The 25,010-nt window shown below is 31.5% G+C and overlaps 1 protein-coding gene across 5 annotated transcripts in view; it reads left to right on the top strand.

Moving 5' to 3' along the window:
* The window catches only part of Ccap-r (Crustacean cardioactive peptide receptor), a 71,389-nt gene that overhangs the window by 27,719 nt on the left and 18,660 nt on the right, over window positions 1-25,010 (top strand). For all 5 annotated transcript variants that reach the window (XM_071775766.1, XM_071775763.1, XM_071775764.1 and 2 more), the window contains exon 3: window positions 21,613-21,748. In XM_071775766.1, the coding sequence (XP_071631867.1) occupies window positions 21,613-21,748 (136 nt within the window). The remainder of the gene's footprint in view (window positions 1-21,612; window positions 21,749-25,010) is intronic.

Here is a 25,010-nt window from a genome sequence, read left to right as displayed (position 1 = left end):
CGCAATTGCTGCATTATTTATGTGTTAGCTAACACGTCAATTTTTAAGTGGAATTAATTTTTATAATCTCACACGCGAACGGATTTTGAAATGAATTGGACCGTATGTAAAATTAATCGATTATTTCTCGTTCAGATAACGGAAATCACGGTTACTTAATGGAAATATTTTACTGCGTCAAATCTCATTGGCTTTTATCGAGAGAGATTGCAGAAAACAGACTCATGGTTCTAATACAATTTGTGTGAAAACGTGCTACAGAGTGTCGTGATTAAATTTCCAACATTAGCCAACGAACTTCTTTCTACTGTGACGACCATGCTTCTTAGAAAATTTTTTCACGAAATTGGTAACCAAGTTAGTGTTTCTGCTTCTTCATCTTTGACAGAGTAGCGATTTCAAAGTTGCACGTAACAAACCACTCTGCGCTACTTTGTAGGAAGCTCTTATATGCGGAATAAAGCCGCGAAACTTCTTTATAAGGTGGAGAGACCTCGCTGCGCACGACGCCGACGTGTTAACATATATTTGTTGCAACTTCGAAATGTGTTCGCGAAGTTAATTTGTTTCAATATAATTCAATATAACGTGATATAACCTCACGGAAAGGAAGTTTGATTATATTTTCGTTACATATTTTCTTAGCTTTGTTATTATCCTATTATTATGCGGCACGTTTCAGATATTTTTCAAGCTAAAAATTCTTGAAATAAGATTTCTTATATAAGGTTTCATACACTGAGAAAAAAATTGTTAATCCCAAGAAATATTTAGTCCGATACGTTCAACTAAACATTTTAGTTATTTAACTAAACATTAGTTGTTTTAACAATTTATTTAGTTTCTTTAATCAAAAATTAATTAATTCAACTGTTTAGTTAACTAACTAAAATGTTTATTAGTTGAACGTATCGGACTAAATATTTCTTGGGATTAACAAATTTCTTTTCTCAGTGTATGCGTATATTTTTTTGTTACAGAGTAACTTTAAGAATTTATTTTTGCGATTTAATTTCAAGTTTTTTTAAATCTATAATATGTATATCATAAATTACATAATTAATATATTTTTGGCGATTTACATTCCCTTGTTACACTATATATAACTACAGAGATTACAAGTACAGTAATGGTAGAAATTTTTATGATTTATATACGTATATTATAATATGATTTTGTTCGAACAAATTCTCAGTGAAGTACTTTTTATAGGTAGTATATAAGTTTATCGAAACTCAAATCTTTATTCCTTGTCAAAAGCATTTTTATCGTACGGCTCAGTTGTAAGCTATAATTACGGTGCAACGGAATATCCGGGATTTCCCGTTTTTCTCTGACCTCAGTTTCCCTCCGATCGCCATCGTGTCGGTTCGGCTTTCACGCCGCACTCGGAAGGGTATAATTTGGAAACGCGGAAAATCACTTTAGGATTTATCGGAGGCTATAAGATCGGCGTGAGATAAAGCGCGATTTTCTGCGTCTCAGCAACGTCGCGTCGGTAGTAGATATCCCGCCCTTAATTAGTGACCATCGCACCAACTTTATTACCGGTCTTTAATAAGCGTGTACGCTTTCCAAGTAGTTCGTGCAAACGACCCCGCCGCCGTCGTTGACGCGACGATAACGTAATTTACATGTTAACCCGCCCCTAAACCATGATATTCCCTCCGGGAGCATTGGCATTTACTCTTGAGGACCGAAGGCTTCCCCTCCCCCCCCCCTCTTCCTTCTCTTTGAAAGAAGGTGGAAGGGGGAGACCTGAGAAACGAAGATATTGAAATATTGGTATTTCATGGGATTAAGCCTCGTGTACACAAATTTTACATGACTCTTGTAAGGGATTCCAAGAAATGAAAAAATAACTAATTATAAAAATTTAATTAGTACCCACAAGCTTTTGCTTTTCCTACCTTTCGAAAATGTCGAGATATCAGTAACTTGTCGACAAAATATCTGATTAAATTCCGAGATTGAAAGCTAATTAATTTTGCGAAATAATAACCTACTATGTACAGTTAAAAATTTAGTTATGTGAAAGTTAATGTACACCAAAAGTTAAATTAGATTACAAATTACGGATTAATTAACAAACCAAGAGTTAAACATTATATGGATATAAACTGTAACGGAAAAGTGTTTAACTTGAGATTTAATATATTATCAAGATACCTTAACTTAATATCGAGATACTGATTGCAAATATTGAAAATTTACGAAGATAAGTGAGCGTTTATTTAACTTTTTAATAAGAAAAGGTCGACTAAGAAAATTCCTTGAACAATCTATATAAATATCGTCGGTCGTTACAGGATAGAGTAGGACACTGTCTGTAGACTGATATTATACGCAATATCATCCCGTCGTGCTACACAGATACAGAACTTAATATCACGGTACACTAATATTGAGATCTTTGACATCGGTATAACGCGAGATATTGATCTGCGGATAAATAAGTTCGTAAAACAGAAGTAGAAAATTCTTGCGAGTTTTTGCTGGACCGGTGAAACGTAAAATATAATCCTAGAAATACTGAGAGCACTCTGCAGTAGGAGTTCAATAGCGTAAGTCCGAATGTAGAAATATTCTAAAGAAATCTTCTGATGTTTCCTCGGAATAATTTAATTAAATACAATATAAAAAAAAACAGATTCACTTGCAAATGTTGTTTGTATTTAAAAAATATCAGATTTTACGAAAAAATATAAAAAAAATTTGCTTTAAAAACAGAAGCTTATTGATATAAAATCGTTTTCTGTTAATATTTATAATGTTATCACACATTATATATTTAAGCTTTTAATCGGCTATAACGTTGTTTAACGGACATAAATTTTACAAGCTACTTGCAAAATCCAAAGATATGTTAGAAAAAGAATTACAATAGCACTCTCGTTTAAAAAGCTTTGTTTCTCGGGAAGAAAAATATTTCGGATTACAATTAAAGGCTACGCCACTGTCCGCAGCATCTTCTCTACGCGTATTAAGTAAAACAACCTTTAAGGCGAACATTTAATTTCACTGTCTTTATAGAGACTTCCGCAGTTCGTTTTACTGCGCCCTATTTTACTATCGTGTAGTATTTTATCGTTCCCCCTCTCTCATCCGCTAACAATGCGAAAAGGCTGCCAAGGATCGAACGCCTGCGCCAGAGGGTAACGTATCACTCTTCAGAGAAGAACATCGCAATCTACTACCCTTATGATTCGTTACAATCGGACCGCAAAAATTGGCACGATATTCGCAGTTTTTCTACCCACATCATGCATTCCTTTATCTTTTATTGGCAATTAAAGGTAATTAGTAGAAAGATATGGAATAATTTGACAATTTTCTTTGGATATAATTCACATATTTTTTCGCTGAATCGTTTTAATTAACAATCGGTTGGTAATTAATGATTTGACTCCGATCAAACTTATTTGGAATTATTGTTCATTTTAATTCTTAAAAATTTAAACAAACTATTAAGAGATACCAAAAAAGCTTTAATATAAGAGAATGATTCTTTTAAATTAACATTATAACATTTGCAGTGTCTTATAACAGATCTAAAATTGGTTTAGAGAAACTAGCGAAATGTCAAAAGTTGTTTAGAGATATCATATATAAAAATATCGTCTGCTAAAGTGGCTTTAAAAAAAAATAGAACAAATTCTGGAATTAATCACCTAAAGTATCGTTTATTTTCAATGAAATCATCCGATTTTATGACAGTAGCACCATTATGGGTTTCGCCCATTTCCACGAATTATCAAAGAAATCGCATCAGTTAAAACTAAGACAAATTGCTGCTGCATAAAAGCCGTCCGATTGCCTTATACAATCTAAGATTCCAGCGTATAAAAGAATTAACGGTCCACTTTTCGTGACAGCATGTCAGGACGATAAATATGCGCGGAATTGTACGAAGCTGCGACTTTACTAACGATTCGTGGCACGTTTCGGTTTTCGCAAGGCGCGCTATGCCGCGGCCGCCGCGCCGCCTTTCTCGGCCCAACCCCGACTTTGCGCAACGCCACGATGCATAAAGTACCAGTAACTCCCGGTACTGTAACTGCCCCTATAATTGGACGCTGGAGAACGTCTTCCATTGCACTCGGGCACCGAATTCCATGCACGTGCGTGCCTCTGAGTATAACTCCGTGAGTTCCGTATATATCGGGATATTCCGTACAATCAGGGTAGGAAAGCATTATTTAAAAAAATCTTGGCGACTATAAAATAGCACATAACACTAGGCGATATCGTGCCAGCCTGAGAAATCGATATCGCTTTAAGCATGATGTTTTTCACGTCAAAGATTAACTTATTTATAAGGCTGTTCTTATTTTAAACAGAAACGCTCGGTCGAGATCCGATAGCGCGACATTATTTCACCGCCTGCGCGATAATTACCGCGATAATGACATAATCTGGGTCGGTTTTATGCACCAGAATAGCCGCCGCTTGCGGCAGAATCGGGATATACTACGAATTTTTATGTCCTTTGATGCGCGTTCCCGTGGATTTTTATGTTCTGATGTCGCGATTGCGATTCCATGCGGCGCGATTGATGAGAACGTAAAATCGTGTCATTTGGAGTCAGTAAGACGATCGGCAAATTATCGACAGCTCGGCATTTTGTGTAAAGTTTCTTTACGATCAATATTTTCATATCATGATATTGAAGGGTCGACATTTATTACGCTTGGAACGGTATAAGCCTATCGCTGACCATCACTAACAATCAAATTTCCACGTCAAACTCTATTTTCAGTTTTTTAATTTGTGTGTTATTGCATGTTGAAATAATGCAAAAGCTTTTGTTTGCCGATTCGGATTCAGAGCGCAAAAAACCATGAGAAATCACCGTTTTTTTTCCAGACTGCAAAAATCATGATGCAGACTTGTGTAATCATATGCCGGGTACTCACACTCACTAGGACCGTGCAACGTGCAACGCAACGGTTTGCTGCAATTTTGACACAATATGTTCGTTCCGGAATAAGACGTACTCACTAGTTGCAGCAACCGTTGCACGTTGCACGGTCCTAGTGAGTACCTGGCAATTAGAAATTACTCGCTTTTGAACGAGAATTATAATTTATATTCTTTATTATTTTGTGTTTTATATATAGTGTATAAAAAGTAAAGCATTGCGATAATTGTAATTTAAAGGCGTTCGCTGTTAATTATTTATCTTGTAGCGTTATGCATTATCAGTTATTAACTCATATCATTTTAAACGGTACAAAAATCGGTTGTTACATTAAATTGTTTCTTGCGCGTATCAAACTGGATAAAACATGATTTATTAACCAGTATTTATTGAAAACATTTATTTGACAGCGACAGACGTTCGTTAAATTGATGCAACGCTCTTGTGTCGTGGTCATACGTAGTGCCGGCAAGATAGCCGACAAGTGGTTGAGATGTCGAACTGTCTCGCCGTCTCGTTTATTACGAGGAAAGGGAGAAGCAATTCGCAGTGCAAGAATGACTCTTAAACTTTTACGATCGTCTCGTCCGCTACAGTACTTAAATAAGATTCCTTCGCAGGTTTCTTCTAACTTGGGCCGCAAATAGAGATTCTTAAGTCAAAAGCGTATTTTAAGTGTCAAAGTACTGGTAATAAAGAAAATTAAACAGACCGTTATGTTTAATTGATTAACATCGCGTTCAATTATACTCGTTTAAATTTATGTTATATAACCCAACACGGAGTTCTGTTTCTTTGCTTGTCACAAGACGAGAATTCAATTATAACATCTTGGAACAAGCTACCATTTAAAATTTAAATAAAACACATTTACAAGTATAACGTTAAAATTTTGACTCATTTTTCTTGCTTTAAAAATAAATAATGCCGTTATTATAAATGATTATTAATGGTATCTATAACTTTCATATATAGATAAACTTTTATAATCTTTACAAATTTTGAATTTTGTTTTCGGCATTTAATATTGGGAGTTTAACATCACAGGATTCTGTAGATTGTTTCAAGAATTAGCTGTCATCCGCAATGGTATCCATGTATCCACAGACGTTTGATAAATCCTATGACGGGTAAAGTTCACAGATCACAATTGAAATCTCGCAAGATGCACTTGTCGCAGACATCACCTTGCGCTCGTAGCCTCAAGTTCTCATTCGTTCGAGAAATTAATGGCGTGGTACAGTGTAATTGTTAAATGCTTCGCTTTTCGCTCGATTTCCGTTCCTTCGTCGCGTCGTATCGCGATGAGTTTGCCATGCTTTGCGCCCTATAAACCCCAATCGTATATACTGTGCTTTAATTGTAAGTTTTTTTTCTTTCTCACTCTTTATCAAATTAGAAATATTGGGCTAAAAACAAAATATCGACAGGAAATATCGAAATGCTTCGAAAAGAACTAAATCTTTTTATCTTAGCTTCTTCGCGTATTTCATTTATATATAATCAGGGATATTAAAATAATACTATATTTTTATATCAAAATTGATATTAATATTATAATTTTACGTAATTTATAATAGTGCATGCTAATAATAAATCAGTAATAATGTTTGAGAAACCCTGTTACTCCTTTAAACATGTTTATATTTTAATTTACTTTATCTCAAATTTGCAGCAAATTTGAGAATAATTATACTTTCAAACAATTGCAGTGGTGTATACGTGACATTCAAGAACGAAATAAAAGCTTACGCTTGACAGGTTACTTTATATAAATCTCAATTCAAATATCATTACACGTTGCCGTAAGGAACTGCTCTTGTTACAATATGATATAAATTTATGCTTACTGGTCTCATATCACTACTTTTATAGCAAAAATAGACTAAAACAACATTGTTTCGCGTAATAGCTACGCAGAATATTGCGCGAATACTAGGCGCCCTTTTTTGATCTTTTTTTTAAAAGGTATTTTTATGGTATATCGTTACACGTTGCCATAGGAACTGCTCTTACAGGGCGAAATAAGCCTTTGCAATAACGCTTTAAATATAACAAGCTAGGGATTTTTTTCCGTTTTTATATAAAAATATCGGGGTATTATTTTATTATAATTATTGTATTATTTTATATTACAATAAAGTTAGCAAAATTTTATGTATTATAATAATTGAAAAGATTTTCAAGAAAGTTGAATATAATTTAATAATTAAACTTTAACAAATTAACTAAATAATACTATGAAAATAGGAATTTTTTTCTTTATATGTAAAAGATGTATAACCATTTAATATTCTTTATAGTTTAGCTTTAGCAGATTAATTATATTAATACTGCACATTGTTATTGTGTCATACTGTCATAAATATTTTCTCGTAAAAATTTAAAAATATATGAATCTATTAAGGCTCCTGGGTACTCGCCGCTTCTATCCCTGTTTGATGACGTCAGAAGCGAGAAGCAAGAATAAAAAAGATATTTGCATAAAATAACACTTCAGATCACTTCAGCACTCTGAGATCTATCCCTTTCCCTTGACAATTAATAAACAGCCGTAAAATGAATGTAATATGAAGCCTAGTCATGCGTCTGCGCATAAGCTTGCATGATTAGACGGCTGTTTATTAACTGTTAAGGGAAAGGGATAGACCTCGGGGTATTTCCGAGGTGCTGAAGTAATCTAAAGATTCTAAAGTGTTATTTTTATGTAAATATCTTTTTATTTGGAAATAGTACGCAAGAATTCTCAACATGTCAATTCTCAACGTTTCTCGCTTCTGATGTCATCAAACAATGATTTTTTTTTAAATCTCGTTTGACAAACACTGACAAACATGTAACACTTTCAATATTGACTGTGCAATTTATTTAATATAACTCCTCTATTTCATACACTCTTGCGTACGCGTTATTTTTTTACGTTTCATTCGTTGGCGTCCAAAATGAAATTTACAAGAACTACTATATATATATATGCCGTGGTATGGAAATAAAAAGTGCAATGTGAAACTACGTTGCTAATAGTGCATATGCGTTATCCACTTTCTCGTCATTTTATAAAGTGACACATGGAAAATTAAAGTTATCATTATTGGGATAATTAAAATCGCATTACAATCTGTAAACCTTACGGAAAACAGCACGTTTGTCTGATCAAAGTGAAATTTATCCACGAGGTGTATAATCAAATACGCAATCTCGTCTTTACAAAAAATATCAAAAGTAAAATAATTTTATAATGTATGAGTACGTTAAAACGGATTACGCATATCTGTTACGTATAAGCAGAACACATATTATTAAAACAATTAGACAAGTTTTACAAATGAATTTTTTTTAAACTAATTATTCCTTAGCAAAAATTTAAGTTTTTTTTTTTAATTATACTTATCAATTCAATAAAGTAATTACTAAGAGCCTAAGATTTGGATATACATGCGATAAAAATTTCAACTTTCTTTTTCACCTATATGTGCAAGTCTATTTGTGCATACAATAGACTTTTATCTGATGACTCGATTTCTTTATCAAGGTCTTTATCAGTCGGTGGCTGTAACTGAATCGAGCGGAACTAATTTCCTTTTTTTTTGTATCAATCATGTGTTTTCTCTTTCTTACTTATTTTTAAACATTACAATTCCCATAAAATTTAACACTTTCTTCTTTAATATTTTCTTTTAGCTCCATGGTTATAAAATTCTAAACATCTATTATTTTCTTTATGAAACTGAATCGCTTACACATTAATCTTGTTAATAACAGTCAACTATAACACATATTTTATTGATATCAGCACTTTATAAAGGGATTTAAAGTTAATATAACATAAATTTATAAAAAGCCTAAAAAAAAGTGTAGAGTGTGAAACATTCTAATTAACTGTGACAATACACTGTTCATGATGTGATAATTGTATAATTAAAATAAATTGGGATTCCTATATCGGGCATTCTTTCTAAAAAGGGAGATGCGCTTATTAGGATTCGCGTATACACGTTAGCATGCATTCTAAAATAAAGCGCGTCCCTCTCACGAGACACGAGTCATGCATTACGTATGCATGAAAAACTTTTTTATCAGTACGGAGTATCATAATAACGCGAAATAATAATTTTCAAAACGTTGAAGTGCACTCGATGAAACGTTGTCTGTTATTGCATTATGCATTAAAATTATTACACGAGCTTGAACTATAATTTTAATGTTAATCACAATCTGTATCAGCTACTATTAATTAGTGGCTTTTAACTTGGACAAGTTCTTTGATCATTTTCAATTAAAAAGTTCGATGAATTTATATAATTTTTTAATGCTTAACAATTAGAAATTACATTTTTTTTGGTATATATATTCTAAAAATAAAATAACAGTGAATTAAAATAGTATTAAAATATATAAAATATTTTTATAAATGTTTTTTACTTAAGTAAATTATTTGTAAATCTTATTGATTTAAAATTAGTTTCAAGTAAGTTTGATTAGATAAATTAAAGTCAGTTCCAAGTACAGATTTAAGTTAGATTAAAAAACAGGAACAATTATTACCTGTTTCTTACATATAAGAAATACATCTACATTTGTCACATATAAAAATACATGATAAAAAACAAGATATTTCATAAATAACTCTACGCGCGGATTAACTTTAAAATTGTTATCGAATCTAGTTTTCGATAAAATGACAAATTTCCACACGTAAAGTTTCCACAAATCATAAAAAATAAAAGTTTATTTCGCTGAATGCGCACAGTTTTATTATTCTGCATGCGTTTCCGCGTTAGTTCAATACATTTCGTTTTACGAATGTAAAATCGATAAAAATAATGTCAACCAAACGTAAGAACAGAAAAAATACAATCAATATTTTCTTGCAGTTTTCATTTCATAAATAATAAAAACTCTCTTCTGCATCACAAAATTTTATCAAAAGCTATCTTTTTATGGACGAAGTTTATAAATCGCAAATGTTAAATTGTTTAAATCTATGTAAACGAATTCAAGAAATGTCTTGTAAAATCGTGACGACAATTTACGGAGATTTACTAATTGAAAAAGGAATTGCAAACAGGCATGTCAATTTCGTTTGTTGGATAGTGTAACGAGTTTTTGCGCGCACCGGCAAAGTAATCAAGGTATAAAATGTGCAAAGTCGGCGAGTTGGTGAAGTAACGCCGATGCGGCGAGGTAAAATTATGCCACCGAAAAAAAGATTAATAAATAAATAAAACGAGATGCGCGTCATAAAGAGCAGCGCACTCCGTATAACAGTATAGTCGGTAAATGCAGCGCGGAATAAAGACGCGAATGTGCCACCACGAGAGGTGAGTACCGGGAGGGTGCAAAAATTTACATGAGCCTCTGCGCGAGCCTGTTATTACGCTGCCATTTCGAGACCGCGTGTCGTCGACCTTAGAACGAGCCGAAACGGCTCGTTCTCCACAGCGTGCTCGTCATCTCGAAGGACCTGATGAAACGAGGGTGTCGCTACCTCGTTGCCGTTGAGATTGAGATGAAAAGTCAGTCGTCGACCGTTTTACGAACGCTCCTCCGATTCTTCATCTCGCCTCCTCGGTACCTGCGGTCTCACGAAATAACCCGATCTCTTTGCAAGATTACATTATGACGAAGAGTAATCCTTAATCCTGATTAACCGTTACAAATTTTTGGAATAATAATGTTCAATATTTTATTTATCGTGTCAAGTTACAGTGCTGTACTTTTTTAAGCTTTTTTTTATTAGACATTAGTTCCAAAAGTATGATGTAAAAATTCAAGATATTTTGCAGAAATTAATATGTTACATTATACCTTCGATAATTAAATCTTGATCAACAAATGTATACCTTTTTATATCTTACATTGAAGTAAAGAAAAATTGAGGTCTTTTACATAAAAGACAAAAATTCATGAACATCATTATTATCTCATCATGGTAAGATTAAAATTCTTAATTATTTCCCGTCGAAACTTTTATAATTACAATTACAACGCTTTAAATGTAACACTCGTCAACTACTCTTTGGTTTAACAAAATTAGTAAGGACAAGCTTTCAAAATGTGGATTTCATTTCCAACGAGAAAATGTAGAGGATAAACAATAGATTTTAAGTACGTATAAGAAACGTCTTCGCGCAAGTGAGCAGGATAAAACACAAAAATTTTAGAATGCGAAGCAACTTGATAGTAGCTTTCAGCTTCTTCCTAGTTTCTATCCCGAGAATTGAATCAAATCCACGATGCTGCCTTGGACCTGGCATCTCGTAAATTCGAGGATATCGCGAAGATCTCGTCCGTGAAGAATACGAATGGGCATAGCATCGGTGTTCCGATGGCACGCATATCTCACGATTACGTCACTTTTTCCCTATTGTCGGAAACGCACCGGACAGCATCCTCGACTGTATTGCGTTCAGCGCGGAAAGTTTTCTATAAAGCCATCTCACAAACTACGATAATTTCCCAACTCCAGAAAAAAGTACTAAAATAAAAAAAAATTGCAATTTTCTCGAGAAATTTTTCTTGTTTATTTGGTTGCTCAATATAGTTATCACTAAGGTTCTTTATACGAATACATGTACTGTTAGTAGTATATACATGAATTGCTCGCTTTACAGGATTTTCAGCAAGTTATGATGACAATATATAAAGTCTTATTTTTCTTGGCCATTCTTTTTTGTTGTTGTTTGAATCTACAAAAAGATAGTGAAATAGAATGATAGATAGTAGGTGGACTCAGATAAGAACTTGCAAATAAAAATGTATCAATTTTATCTTATACTTCTATTAAACATACATCTTAATTATCCTAAAATATCTTTTTTTGCATAGATTTAATCTTTAAAGGACCGCGAGACGTTATAACGTTTCGAAATGAGTTACATTTTGCATCTGTTTATAAACATATATATATTTTTTTTTCCTAAAGCGAAATTTTTGTCATTTAAAAAAAGATTCTGTGACCTTCTAAAAATTAATTAATTCTCTTATCTTTATTTTGCAACGTAATTATTAATAATCATGATTGCAATAACCGAGAATTGTTTTTCTCTTTAAAAACAAACTTTATTTTTAGAAATAGAAAAAACAAGTTTTTTTTCTAAAGTCCATAACCCATGAATTTTTCTTCTTTTCCTGAAGCTTATCTCGAATTCCATATACGCAAGACGGTCGTTTTTCTGAGGTCCTAAGCCCTATCACGACAAAAGTGCTGCCGTTTTATCGTGTCGCGAACGAGGAAAGAAATTCAGATAAGATGTTTACATATAGCGTGAAAAAGTTATAAAGCTCTCTATATCGAAAATTTGTTTGCTCGTATAGATTGAATTCAGCCTAAAAATCTGCCTGCGCAGGCAATTTAGAATCATACCATTTTGTGAAAATGATTTAATTCAATGGTCCTTTTTATAAGAAAGTTTAATTAATCATTTGGAACGCAAAGTGTATAAATTACGATTATGTATATAATTTCGTCATCATATTCATTTTAAACAAAATTAATGTTTTTTTTTGTTTCAACTTCGCGATGCATTTACATAATTGCATTATAATACACATAATGTCAATTTAAATGAACCGTAAAAGCTTTATTTTCGAGGAGTTTACATTCCGTAAAATTGTTTGCGAATATAAAAATCGCAAGTACGTGGAAGAAATGCATAACAAAATTAAAATGTGGCACAATTCTCATATTTTTAATACTTATAATGTCATATTAATCAAATTACCGATTAAATTAATGTGTTTGCCTATAAAATTATAATATTAATTACAAAATTATTTGACATTTCTTATTTAATAACAAGCATTAAGCATAAAAAAGTTTATCAAGGAAAAAAGAATTTCGATCATTTGTCTTTTTTACGACATAGAAAAAGAAACAAAAATAAAATAAAATATTCTCTTGCATTGGATTTGTTTTACCTTGAAGCTATAATACATCTGTATGTTATACTATTTTGCTAATAGTTTTTCATAAATAAAAACGGATAATAAATAATAAAAAAGATACTAAAGTAAAATAAATACGGTAAAATAAGCAAGAAAAAATCTATATTGAGATAAAACTTTATCTTTTTTTAATAATTTTTAGAAAAAATATTTTGCATCTATATGATAAAGTTGGAGATTTATAATTTTTTTTAAATTACATTAAAGAGAATCAGAATTCTCTATTTATTTTCAGAATTTGCAGCATCTATAAATGTATCATAAATATTGTTTAGAGAAGTTAAAATTAAATTAAATGACATTTTATCATAGTCAAAACTATTTATTTAATGGTTTACGAGTTTTAAAAACGTTTTCCTGAATAAAAATTTTCCGGAAAATAAACGAGGTGAAGCATGCCAGAAGCAGCGGAAGATGCTCGTGTCGCGGAAGAGAGAACGTGGTTTATATGTCTCTTTGCTCTGACTGCTATTATATTTCGCACGGTTAAAAGTTTTATATTTTCAAGCGCAAAATTAATCATTTTAATATGTTAGGTGGCACTTATTATTTAAAGAGATCTTTGTTTTATGCATTGTACGTAGACATAAATGAAAACCAAATGGTAATTGCAATAATTTTGATACACAATATATGTATACTACCAAAAATTAGTAAAAATAAATAAAAGTAATATACAATTTTTTGCTTTATGATTTTTGATCAACAATTTCTTGATTTTTATTAACAATCAATGATAAAGTATATAAATTTCTACGTGTACTCATACAGAAAAAACACGCAAACAGTGACAAATTAAACAAAGTTCTATGTATATATTTATATGCAGAAATAAAGCACGCAACCAATAAACTAGACAAATTTCTATGTGTATCTATGCAAAAGAAAATACATGAAAGTACAGTTTCAGTGCATGGCTTATCAATTCTCTTAAAGATATACAATATTGTAACATACATTACAATAAACTGCAGAATAAATATTCTATCACAAAATGCAAACAATTTGTCGGCTGTAACCATAACTGTTATGATTCACAGCGCAAACACCGCACGCGATTTGGAATTAATTCTCGAAAACTTAGCAAACTATGCAAATTGACAATTGAGAAATCATTGTTCTTTTCTTGCTTAATGCAATTTTCTCAAATGTATTAATTGAAGAATTCATAAAAACACTGAACTCGTTTTGTTTTAAACTTTTGAAAAAATCGATCTTAAACGACTCAATTAAGAATAATTTTCTCAAATTCTTAAAAATGTGTGTTACGTCATCATTGCCATACTAAATCATTGAATTTTATCATTAGAGCAGATTTAAATTTTTTTGTAGCTTATATTAGCATCGCTTTCAATTATTTGCTTTTTATGTTTAGACCACCGATTCGCATATCAAGTACTAAAAGCCAATACTCGTCCATTAGGGACTTACTTATGCAAGAGACTGGCGTATATCCAAGAGTGCATTCTCCTTATTAATACAAGTGAGCGACATCGTTAAGCTTATGCTTTTTTCTCAGTCGTTACGAATTACAAATTACAAGCGACTCGTTACTCTTCACATAACCGTCTGCAGTGGTTAGAGATTTTTCTCGAAGACAGTATTATCACGGCTGCCGCTCGACGACGATTTACCGTAGCTCGTTACGATTATACGACGCCGCTCGTTATATATAGATATTTCTGTTGTTCCGCCCAACGTAACTATAGCTATTCCCACGCCTGCGGCAAAATACAAAATTGTACCCGTTCTCCGAGAACAGTAGAAACGACATTTCATGTATTAAAATTAAAACAGTAACTCAGCCGCTCGAAAAAAATATGTAAACATACACTGTTAAGTATTAAAGACTGAAATTTGAACCAGTACCTTGAGTTTACACTTTGTTAATTACCACGAGTGTCGACATTTATTATTTTAACGCAAAACAGTATTATTTTAACTTGGTTTAGGTTAATTAACACTGTTTTAGTTAAATTAGCGACGTATTGAGTAGGAACAGTGGCGAATTCCCTATAGGAATGGTTAAAAATGACTCAAATTGGAATATAATTTGACATTACGAATTTAACAGTGTAAACTGAATGAAGTTGTGCTTAAATACTTTCGTAATATTTTAATCTTTTCTTATTTTTTAAATAAATCTATTAGATTCTGATTCTATTATTCTATGACTAAATCTAAATCTTTTCGAATTTTAATAACTTCAAAGATATTAGAAAAAACTAAAATCATTGTTTTATGCTTCTAAAAAAAGTAATATTTTATCTCTTATAAAATGGGTTTGTAGGTTCAACGAAAAATTGTCGTAAAGTTTGAATTTGATTTACATTGCAAATTAAAGTTTAAATTTATTTTAGATTAGATTTATAACTATTTCACTCGTAAATTCAAACAAATTTTAAACTTTGCATATTTTATTTGTTTCAAATTTCCGTTAATTTTTCTGCCTTGAATTTTTAAAAATATTTTTTTTTTCTCGGAAGAGCAGACATAAACACGTACTTCTTTCGGGCAAATAACCTACTCGTTCTGATTATTACAGCACTGCACAAGAATTACGCGCTCTGAATTATGAGTGAGTAACAAGAGGAAGAGAGCGAATCGCACATGCGAACGACGTTGTTCCTTACGACAGCTCGTAAAAACCCGACACTGTATACATTGTAAACTCTCTTTGAAAACAATTTTCTCTCGTTATCGCGGCCTCTCAATGCCGTCCATAAAGCAGCAAAACGCACCCGCTCGATGCGATTGCACAGATTTAACAGATTTTCACCCAGGCAAACGTGAGAACTTGCGTTTAAATACTCAAAGCTACGATAAATTCTATAATTCTAATGATGATTCTTATTTCTCTATTTTATTATAAAGTTGTAGATTAATTGGAACTTATTCTCACGTGCATTTGGTATTAGGTATAATTGTTCGATATTTATATCCAATTAAATTTTTTATGAAATTAGCAATTGACGGAATAAGGGAACATTAATTAATAACTCGTTAATATTATTATATACATATTAAGCCAGCATCAATCTTTTGTACGGATTACACTTATCGGCTTCGCCCATGTGTGCTTCGTAAAACCGGCGTGGAACCACTTAACAGCGGTTTGCCACTCGACGGGTTATACCAACGCTCAATTATGCGCAACAGATTTTTACAGGGAGTAAAAACGGTCCGTTTATGGTAGATTAAATGGGTTAACGTCGCCGCTCGCCGTTAGCTTTCCTTCACCGGTGCCGTGTGCGAAAAGCGCACAGCGCACAGTCTGTCGGCACGTATCCGCGCGGCGAAACGAGACCGTAAATCAAGGTAATTTTTTACGATCGACGAAATTACGCTGTAATATGGCTAAGTGCTTTATAAAGTACACGGGATGATGGTGGGAATCGCGTGGATGAAAGCCTGTCATCTCGTTAGTGCCATTTATCCCCGTCGCGTCGTCCGTCGATGAAGTATCGTATGGATCTACTTTAGATAGTGTCGACATAGCTGTTATCGATTGATTTGTATATGTCAGGAAATATCTTGTGGCTGACACGAGATGCACTAGAACTGAAACGCGTCTTTTCACGTATCTTCCGTTTCACGGAGGAAATGATGGAAAGCACCGATTATCTATCATTAGATATAGATGTCATTAAAAGCAGAATTAATTATTTGGTCTGGAATAGAACATCCTTGATACATAATTATGAAATGGAAGATATTTTATGTTCTCGTACAGAGTGCCCCTTATTTGTTGCATATTTTAATGGCAGAGTCTTTGACCAAATTAAAATCAGTTTTTCATCGATAGAAATTTTAAAGCGTCAATAATTTTTGAATAATTAATTATAGAAAATAAGAGCTTTCTTCTAAAAATAGATTTTATAAGATAGATAACGAAACCATATAAATCAATATACAAAAATTAGTTTAAAATAATTTTAATTTGTGGCATATTCCGCATATTTATAAATTAAACAATTATAAATTATAAATTATAAATATTCTATAATTAACTCGAGAATTTCATCAAATTATCATTAACGCAATATTAAGTGAAACATTCTGCATTACATGTATTTTCGTTTTAATATTCAAATTTAATATTCAAATTTCTCTCGGGAGAATACAATATTCATGTTTTTGATGTGGTCTGTCAAAGTGCATATTTAAATAGATGCATAAAGTGATGTACAACGCTTAAATTCCAAATAAAATGGTTAATCTTCTTTGACTAAAAAATAATAAAGAGAGATATGCTTAATTTTTCGCTGCATCTCAAATTCTCTACCATTATTGATATTTTGAAGTTAAGATATTTTGTATATAGACACATGTGTTACTTTAATATTTTATATCATAATACACAATCTTAAGAAAATTAGGCGCCAATTTTTTCGTATAATCTACTTCTACTAGAATGCATATTTAACTAACAAAAAAACAAAAAAGACGCGCATGTTTAACGTAACCCGTAATTAGTATCAACGATTAAAAGCCTCGAACTAAAGTATAATTTTTCTGAATTTTTGTAAAAGTATATTTTGAAGTGAAGATCTTTTATTTAAGTTGAATAACAAAAATGGAGCACAAGAACATCTCAAAATATATATTATATTATGACGTGGAGTTGCACATTATTGTAACACTGATGTTATAGCGAATTCAATTGGACGCACTGAGTGCGCACTGGTGCGTTCAACCAAATTTGTTATTAGATAACATTTAATCCTCTATTCCTCTATTTTATAGGAAAATTAAATTTGATATTCAAGCGTATCCGCAGTTTATCTTTCGAGTTAGAGAAACTCATTCTAATTTCAAACAGTTATAGACATCAAAGACGCGATATTATCGCGTTAATTTCGATGATGACCGGAGTGAAACTGCGAAGCTGCCGGTAGCGTGTTCGCAACTTTGCTCCGTGCGTGCGCTATCAATTTCTATCGATCATCAAACTTCTTGTTCGAAACGGGCGTCTCGACGCTTCCGACAAGCACCGTCTTGCAGGTCACGCGATCCCATTCGCGCCCCCCAGTCATACAGTAATAAACAATCGCCCGGCGATCGACGGCAGAACCTTTACCATACACGACGTACATGCAAAATGCGTGACTTAAGTGGCCTCACTCATGACTCGCGACGATAAATCGAGTGGAATGTAAAACGATGCAAATTAGAGAGTACAAGAAGATTATTTTTCGCGTACTTTGTGTAAAAAATTCTGATAATGTAAAGATACATAAATTAAACAAATTGTTCTATTTTAATCTTGTTATTAATTAATATAATGTATCTATCTCTGTATCTAAGATGCAAGTACACATTTTGGTACTATAGTGTTAATTATTTATGAAGCTACGTATAATCATATAAAAAAGGTAATATTTCGGCGAAAAAAAATTTTTAAGTTTTAAAGCTTTCTTTATTACAAAACAAATAAATGTGAAACAGAATTATTTGAAGTTAGTGATGGTTATTTAAAATAATTAATCAAATTTTCAGTGATTCTTTCAAAACTAATTTAAATATACAATGTCAGATTCATAAAATAAATTGTAATATATTTTTAGCAATATGGATCTTTCATCTCGCTTGGCTGATGATTATTCTCCGCACGTTTTGTATTGTAGTCCAGTAATGCAGTAATATATATACCGTACAGAATGATAGAAGTGTAACCGTCGAGGTCGCGACCGCGGTCCAAAACTTTACGTACGAATCTCACGCTCGACAAACTCAGAATCAACTTTATCGGATGATCGATGTTGAGCTTGCGGATGATACGAGTAATTGCATTTTGCATTTGGTACCGGAAAACGGCGCAGACCGGATACGAACGGAAAATCGCGATTCGTGATGTACGCATGATATTCTGCCACTGACATTGTGCCACTTTCTCCCGGCTCTTGGTACCGCAAATCAAATTCAATCGATATCGAGGTATATATAGTTTATGAGCAACAGTAGTACACATGGAATACACGAAATGAATGGATATCATAGTATCTATAGATCCTGTAGCACTTTGCATAAGCATTTCAAAAACAAAAGCTCTGCCATAATAAAATTAATTATACAACTATAAATAGAATCTCCTTTGTTTAATCCGATTATTTTTAATATGTTTTGTATCCAATCAAATACACATATTTAATGTTTATTATTTAATGTTATAATGCATAATTATATTCGTCCATATTGACAACACACAATATGCTGTATATATCTTAATAAGTTATTAGGCAGTAATATGCGGAAACAAAAAAGTCTTGGAACATGATAAATACTATCATTTGCAACGGAAAACATTTTCAACAAAACGCGAACAATGCTTCCTATTATATTATAAAAACTATTTTTGACTTATCTGTGGAACGTCCTTCTCTATCACATCAGTTTTATTGCAAAATTTTACTGACTTTTCGTGCAACTATATTTCTTGTCGTTCCATAAAATCGCTTCTAAGTTCTAAGTTTGATCTCATAAAAAAATTCACTAAATATTTATCTACAAACGCTTTGAGGAAAAGGATTGAAATTCAATTCAAACATCACTTTGCTGACTAATTTAAATTACATGATATTATAATTATTATATGTACGGATATATTATTTAAAAAAGTTTAAATATCATGAATGTAATTAAGTAACAACTTTCACCAATATTTCATACATTTCGAGATTATTGTCTTTAATGTATTAACAAAGTTTTATTTTTTGAAGCGTTTTTCAAACGTTTTATGCGTGCCCCATAAATCGAATTCGTAAAGCCTATTGGTGGATTAGTTACAGTGGAGAATTAGTCGCGGCCAAATGGATAACAATTTATGCGGATAAACCCGCGGACGCTCCGATGTCATATTCGATACCCGCGATTCCCGGCGAATCGGGAAATCGAATGATCTAAATTGTCTCTTTCATAGTTCGCAGTTTGCCGAACAGAAACACAGATTTAGTGCTGAGTGCGGAGAAAAAAGAGAGGGAGACAAATGGAATACGCAGTTTCGTGGTCCACGATTTTCGTCGATTCGGCGACATTTTCTCCGATGGGTGGATACCAAAGTAATTCACACACCCATTGGGAAAGAAATACCAGTGCCAGTAAATTCTCTCGGGCCGAAAGGCACAATCCGTATTGTGACAAGCTAGACACTGAAAGCGAGTTCTATTCATGCGTGTTATTTTGCTAAATTTTACCCATAAAATAATTCATGGTACTAAGATCATCAGTTAAAAATTCAGTTGCTTTATTTAATTAATGTATATGGATCAAACATCTCCATAAGTTTTATTCAAAATATGGCATGCATCTATTATACATAATTCCGATGTTATACGTCATCTATATCATTCTATAAAAGTCTATATATAATAATTTAGTCACATCCTATTTTTATTATTTAAAAGAATATTAATAGAATTATTTTATTATTTAATATAACACTATGTTTATTTTTTTTTTTAAACAAAATAAAAAGTTTAGGATACTAAAATGGAGCAGTTGTTTCCCTGATATCTTACAGATGAATTTACTATACAATCTATTTTTTTCTTGAAAATAAAAAGTGATAAATTTTTTTATTGGCAATTACTGCGATTGTCTTTGTGTGCCAGTTAAAATAATTAGATTCAAGTTGCATTCTCAACCCATGTCGCAATGCAGCCGAGATATTTGAGTGGCATTATCAATAAAATGCGCCGATCTCTGCACAATCATTCAATTTTATTAATTGATTTATTACTATATATACTTTAAAATGCAACCGTTTATCGTCGATTGTTACTATTAAAATAAAATGTACAAGCGTTAAATCGTATTAAAAACTTATAAGGATACACCCTGCCGGTCCATTTTCGTAAAATCATGTATCGTGTATCATATTGGTCGCCTCTATGATCGAGCAAATCAGTTTGCTATTCATATTAAGCATGGTATATCATGCAAACGATGTTGAAATTAACACTCACACATTTCTCTCGTTACATAGCAACGTATACGAGACCATAGGCATTGTCTATCGACCGTCAAATCAACTGTTTACCCGGTATATGCAAATCAGTAAATAACATTCTGTCACATCGACATTCAAATTGTGAAATTTAATCATAATACAAATACACACACACAGTTAAGTGTCAATTTATTATTATATTATTTACGAAGATTTGAATTTACTGTGAAACTGTGGTTTCGTATGCGAATATTATAATACACATGTAGACGTCACTATAGAAAAATTCGCGATCTGAATAATTTGGATTTTATTTAAAAAAATAATTCAAATCTTTCAAAAATAGTTTTTGTAAAATTAAACAAAAAATGTGTGTAAAATTAATGTTTTATTTTCAAAGTTTAGATATATAATGGATTGAATGTTAATTCTTTCCTAAAGAGTTTTGAAGAAAGGAAAGGAGAAAAAGAAATACCTATAAGTTTTTAAAAAAATTTTGATAATTAAATGTAAAAGAGATAAAAATAACTGAAATTGATTTTAATTAAAATAAGAGATTATTACGTATTTTTGTACAACAATAATTAAACTGATACCTCATATGTCTTCGAATATTTATTTTTTACATTTACTCGCTAAAATTCTTTTTGCGGCATATTAGGTTATACTCTAAATCTTTTTTTAAAAGAACATAGAACTCTGCCAATTAAATTAGATAAAGCCGCTAAATTACATAAATAAAGCTGCTAATTTCACAGAATCCACAGAGGTAAAAGAAACGCTTTTCTTCTTACAGACGGAGCAATTTGCGGTACTATGGCTACTATTTGCAGTGATAGTCGCTGGTAACACTGCAGTCCTCGCCGGACTTTTACTGGGAAAACGTAGAAAATCTCGGATGAATTTTTTCATCATGCAACTGGCATTTGCTGGTAAGTGTCTTTATTTTTAAAAGCGTATAATTAAGAAAATTTCAATGCCTTGATATCTTTTGTAAGGACACATTAGATTAGATAAAGAATTCCACTACGTGTATTAACGTAATTTCTAAAAATTCTTCTACAACCAATGGAGCTAGAGAAGATAATAACGCGGTTTAAATAATAAAACAGCGTATCGATCGTAATTCTGTTTCATTTCCGCATTATCAATATTTGTCTAAAAGAGAATTGTGGACAGACTACTGTTCGTCTCTCCCAAAAACCTTCGCTCCCGATATCTGCGCTTCAGGCTCTGGGGGTCCTGGGGGATACGATAGCGCGTCCTCTTTCATGTACACGTTTTGTAGATAAACATTTATTTTTCTTTTTTCGCTGATGTATCTTTATGTGCAGAATATAGGAAACGAACGATATCGCACGTATGTGGCGTAAGATCTTTTCGTATCCCAATGCTGAGTACTATATTTGCATGTATTGATCGAAGATGTGTATATGTGTATTTGTCCTCACAAGCGAAATAATATTAATAGAAATATATTTTCTTTGCAATATCGCGATGATCATGTGAATGATTAAATATTACACCAATTCCTTTCTAATATTTACACAAGTGTTGCAATATTGACTTAAAAATACAAGTATACGCATTGAAAAGAAAATTTTCTGCATTTTAGTAAATATTATTTTGCGTACAGCTGTGACTCCGTTTAATAAAATAAAGAAAATTTTCTTTATTTTAGTAAATGGAGTCACAGTTGTATGCAAACTAATATTTACTAAAATGCTGAACATTTTTTTCTCAGCTAGTGTCTACTTATCATAATTAACGAAAACAATCTACATTTAACATTTTTCTAAAGTTTTGCACTGAGAAATTGGTATAACATAAACCAACTTGAACGTCCAATAACGAAGTTTACTGTTCACATACGTCCGCTAATAAAAGATATCGGACCAACTATAATGTCTATATTCATACTTGCGCCAGAAAGCATTCAACGATAAAGTAAAAGAAATAAATCGTCTTTTTTACTGCAATGCTCTTCAGTTTAAAAATTTCAACTTTTACTTTCGGTATATGTGATAGAATTTAATTTTCATGATCTAAATTACCTCACTTTTTTATCCCATATATGAAAACACCGTTAGTTTGTCACATATATATGTTATTGTGGTCACGTTTTCACGAAATCTCTCGGTATTATATTATGGCTAATACTGCCTATTTTTCTTGCAATTATTCGTATAATAACTTACGACAGTAAAAGCCGACAGCAATGTATTTAAGTTAACGTCTGACGACGTTAGAGACGGAAGAGAAAGAATGTATTTTATGCATAGCATAAAATAATATGTCACAGAAAATACGAGGAAAAATATGCATTTTATAACAGGCGTGTCACAAAGATGTTTGTTGGGTGACACTTGAAAACACTTTAAAGTAAACTTTACATATCTACAGCTTAATGTTTGAAAATCAGTTGTAAGAAAATATTTTACTACTGTCACATAAACATTGTTAAAAACATTTAAAACACTATACGTAAATAAAAATAATTAAACTATCATGAGAAAACAACAGGATATATCCTAGTTAAGTAGTAAACTCGTCTTTATTTCAAAATATATAAGAAATTAGTATAAATTAATATATTTTAAAAATATATATTTAAAATATTTGTTTTTAAAATATATTAGAAGATATTTTTAAAGATGCAAGAAATATTTTTTAAATTGTTGTATTTATTTAAGAATTGATACTAAATGATTTGGAAATCAGAATTTTAATTATATAGTTATCAGTTATTTAATTTCTTACGAAAGTGTTTGTACAATAAATAATAACAAAACATAATATGATATTTTGCTGATTTAGCGACAAGGAATGCCTACAGAAATGTCGTGTAGAATCTAGAAAATATGTTTTTACATCAAGCTGAATTGAAGAATACCTATTGGGATATTTCTGACAAAAATTGTTACTACAAACGTGCTTTGCAATACACGTGCGACATCGCCCTATTCCAAGGGAAAAGAGTCTCTCTAACTAAGTAACAATGTTGTATTCTTGCGCGACAAAAATGTGAAGCATACTTGTGAAAGAAATTGTTTGCTTTTAAAAAGATATATCAGTAATATTTGATAAAAAATATTTTACGTAATATATAACATATATGCATAAAAATGTAGAATTTTTATTAGTCATTATCATTTTTAGAAACTGTCTCATAAAAAATTCAATTTCTATGTAATAATAATTATTATAATACACACTGTGTGCATTATAATAACATAATATTATATTTATAGCTCTATATTCTAATAATGTACATTTAATTAATATCTAAACAGAAGCTATTTTTATCACTCGAATTTTGTAGCCTTTTTCTGTAAAGAGCTTTGCTCAATAAATTTTTAACTGCAAAAATATAGTTTCTAAGTTTTGTAAAAAATGATCTTCAAGTGTCAACTAACAAATTGCTATTAAGTTGTCAATGCATAAACTTTATCATCAGTCTCTTTATTTGTGATCTTATTACGTTTGTAAACTAAAGTTATCGAAGAAACGATAAAACTTCGCTAATGGACAGTAAAATTACAATTCTATCTTTTTCTCCCATCTTTGTCTTCATTTTTACGAGAAATCAATTGTGCAAATAGATATAATACGAATCTTAATAAGTAAGAAGGTTCGAAATGTTCGATTGATAAAAGGCGTTCTTAATTTATTACTAATAATAACAGTGACTGAAATGGGTTTATAGAATTTTAAAAAATAAAAAAAAAAGATATTTTTTAAATCTTTTTAAGAACAGTTCTTTTTAAATAATCATTTCTCGGCAGAAAGGTTTACGGGGTCTCAAATATTTATTTAATTGCATTGTGAATATTTCTATATTAATCATTATTGTTGTCATTATTATTGTTGTCATTTCAGTGTATCAACAAATAAAGAGAATATAGAATCAATTAAAATGTATTTTTATTAAATAATAAAATTCTTCTGCTTTAACCAGTCGTCTAAAATAGGACGCGAGTGATAAGCGACAAATAGAATTTGAAAAAAAGTTGAAAAATCCGACCACAAGTTACGGAGTACAAAAGTATTAAAGGATTTCGACGTTACCTAGGAACGGTTTAAGTCGGAAATATATGAGAGTTTCGCGAAATGCCATTAAATCGAATAAATTTGATCATTCCTAAGAAAGATTTTCGTAAATGGAAAATGTGCATGTTCTGGAATTTTCAATCA

This window comes from Temnothorax longispinosus, chromosome 4, assembly GCF_030848805.1.
Source record: "Temnothorax longispinosus isolate EJ_2023e chromosome 4, Tlon_JGU_v1, whole genome shotgun sequence".
Classification (NCBI taxonomy): domain Eukaryota; kingdom Metazoa; phylum Arthropoda; class Insecta; order Hymenoptera; family Formicidae; genus Temnothorax; species Temnothorax longispinosus.
This window is presented reverse-complemented; position numbering and strand designations above follow the sequence as displayed.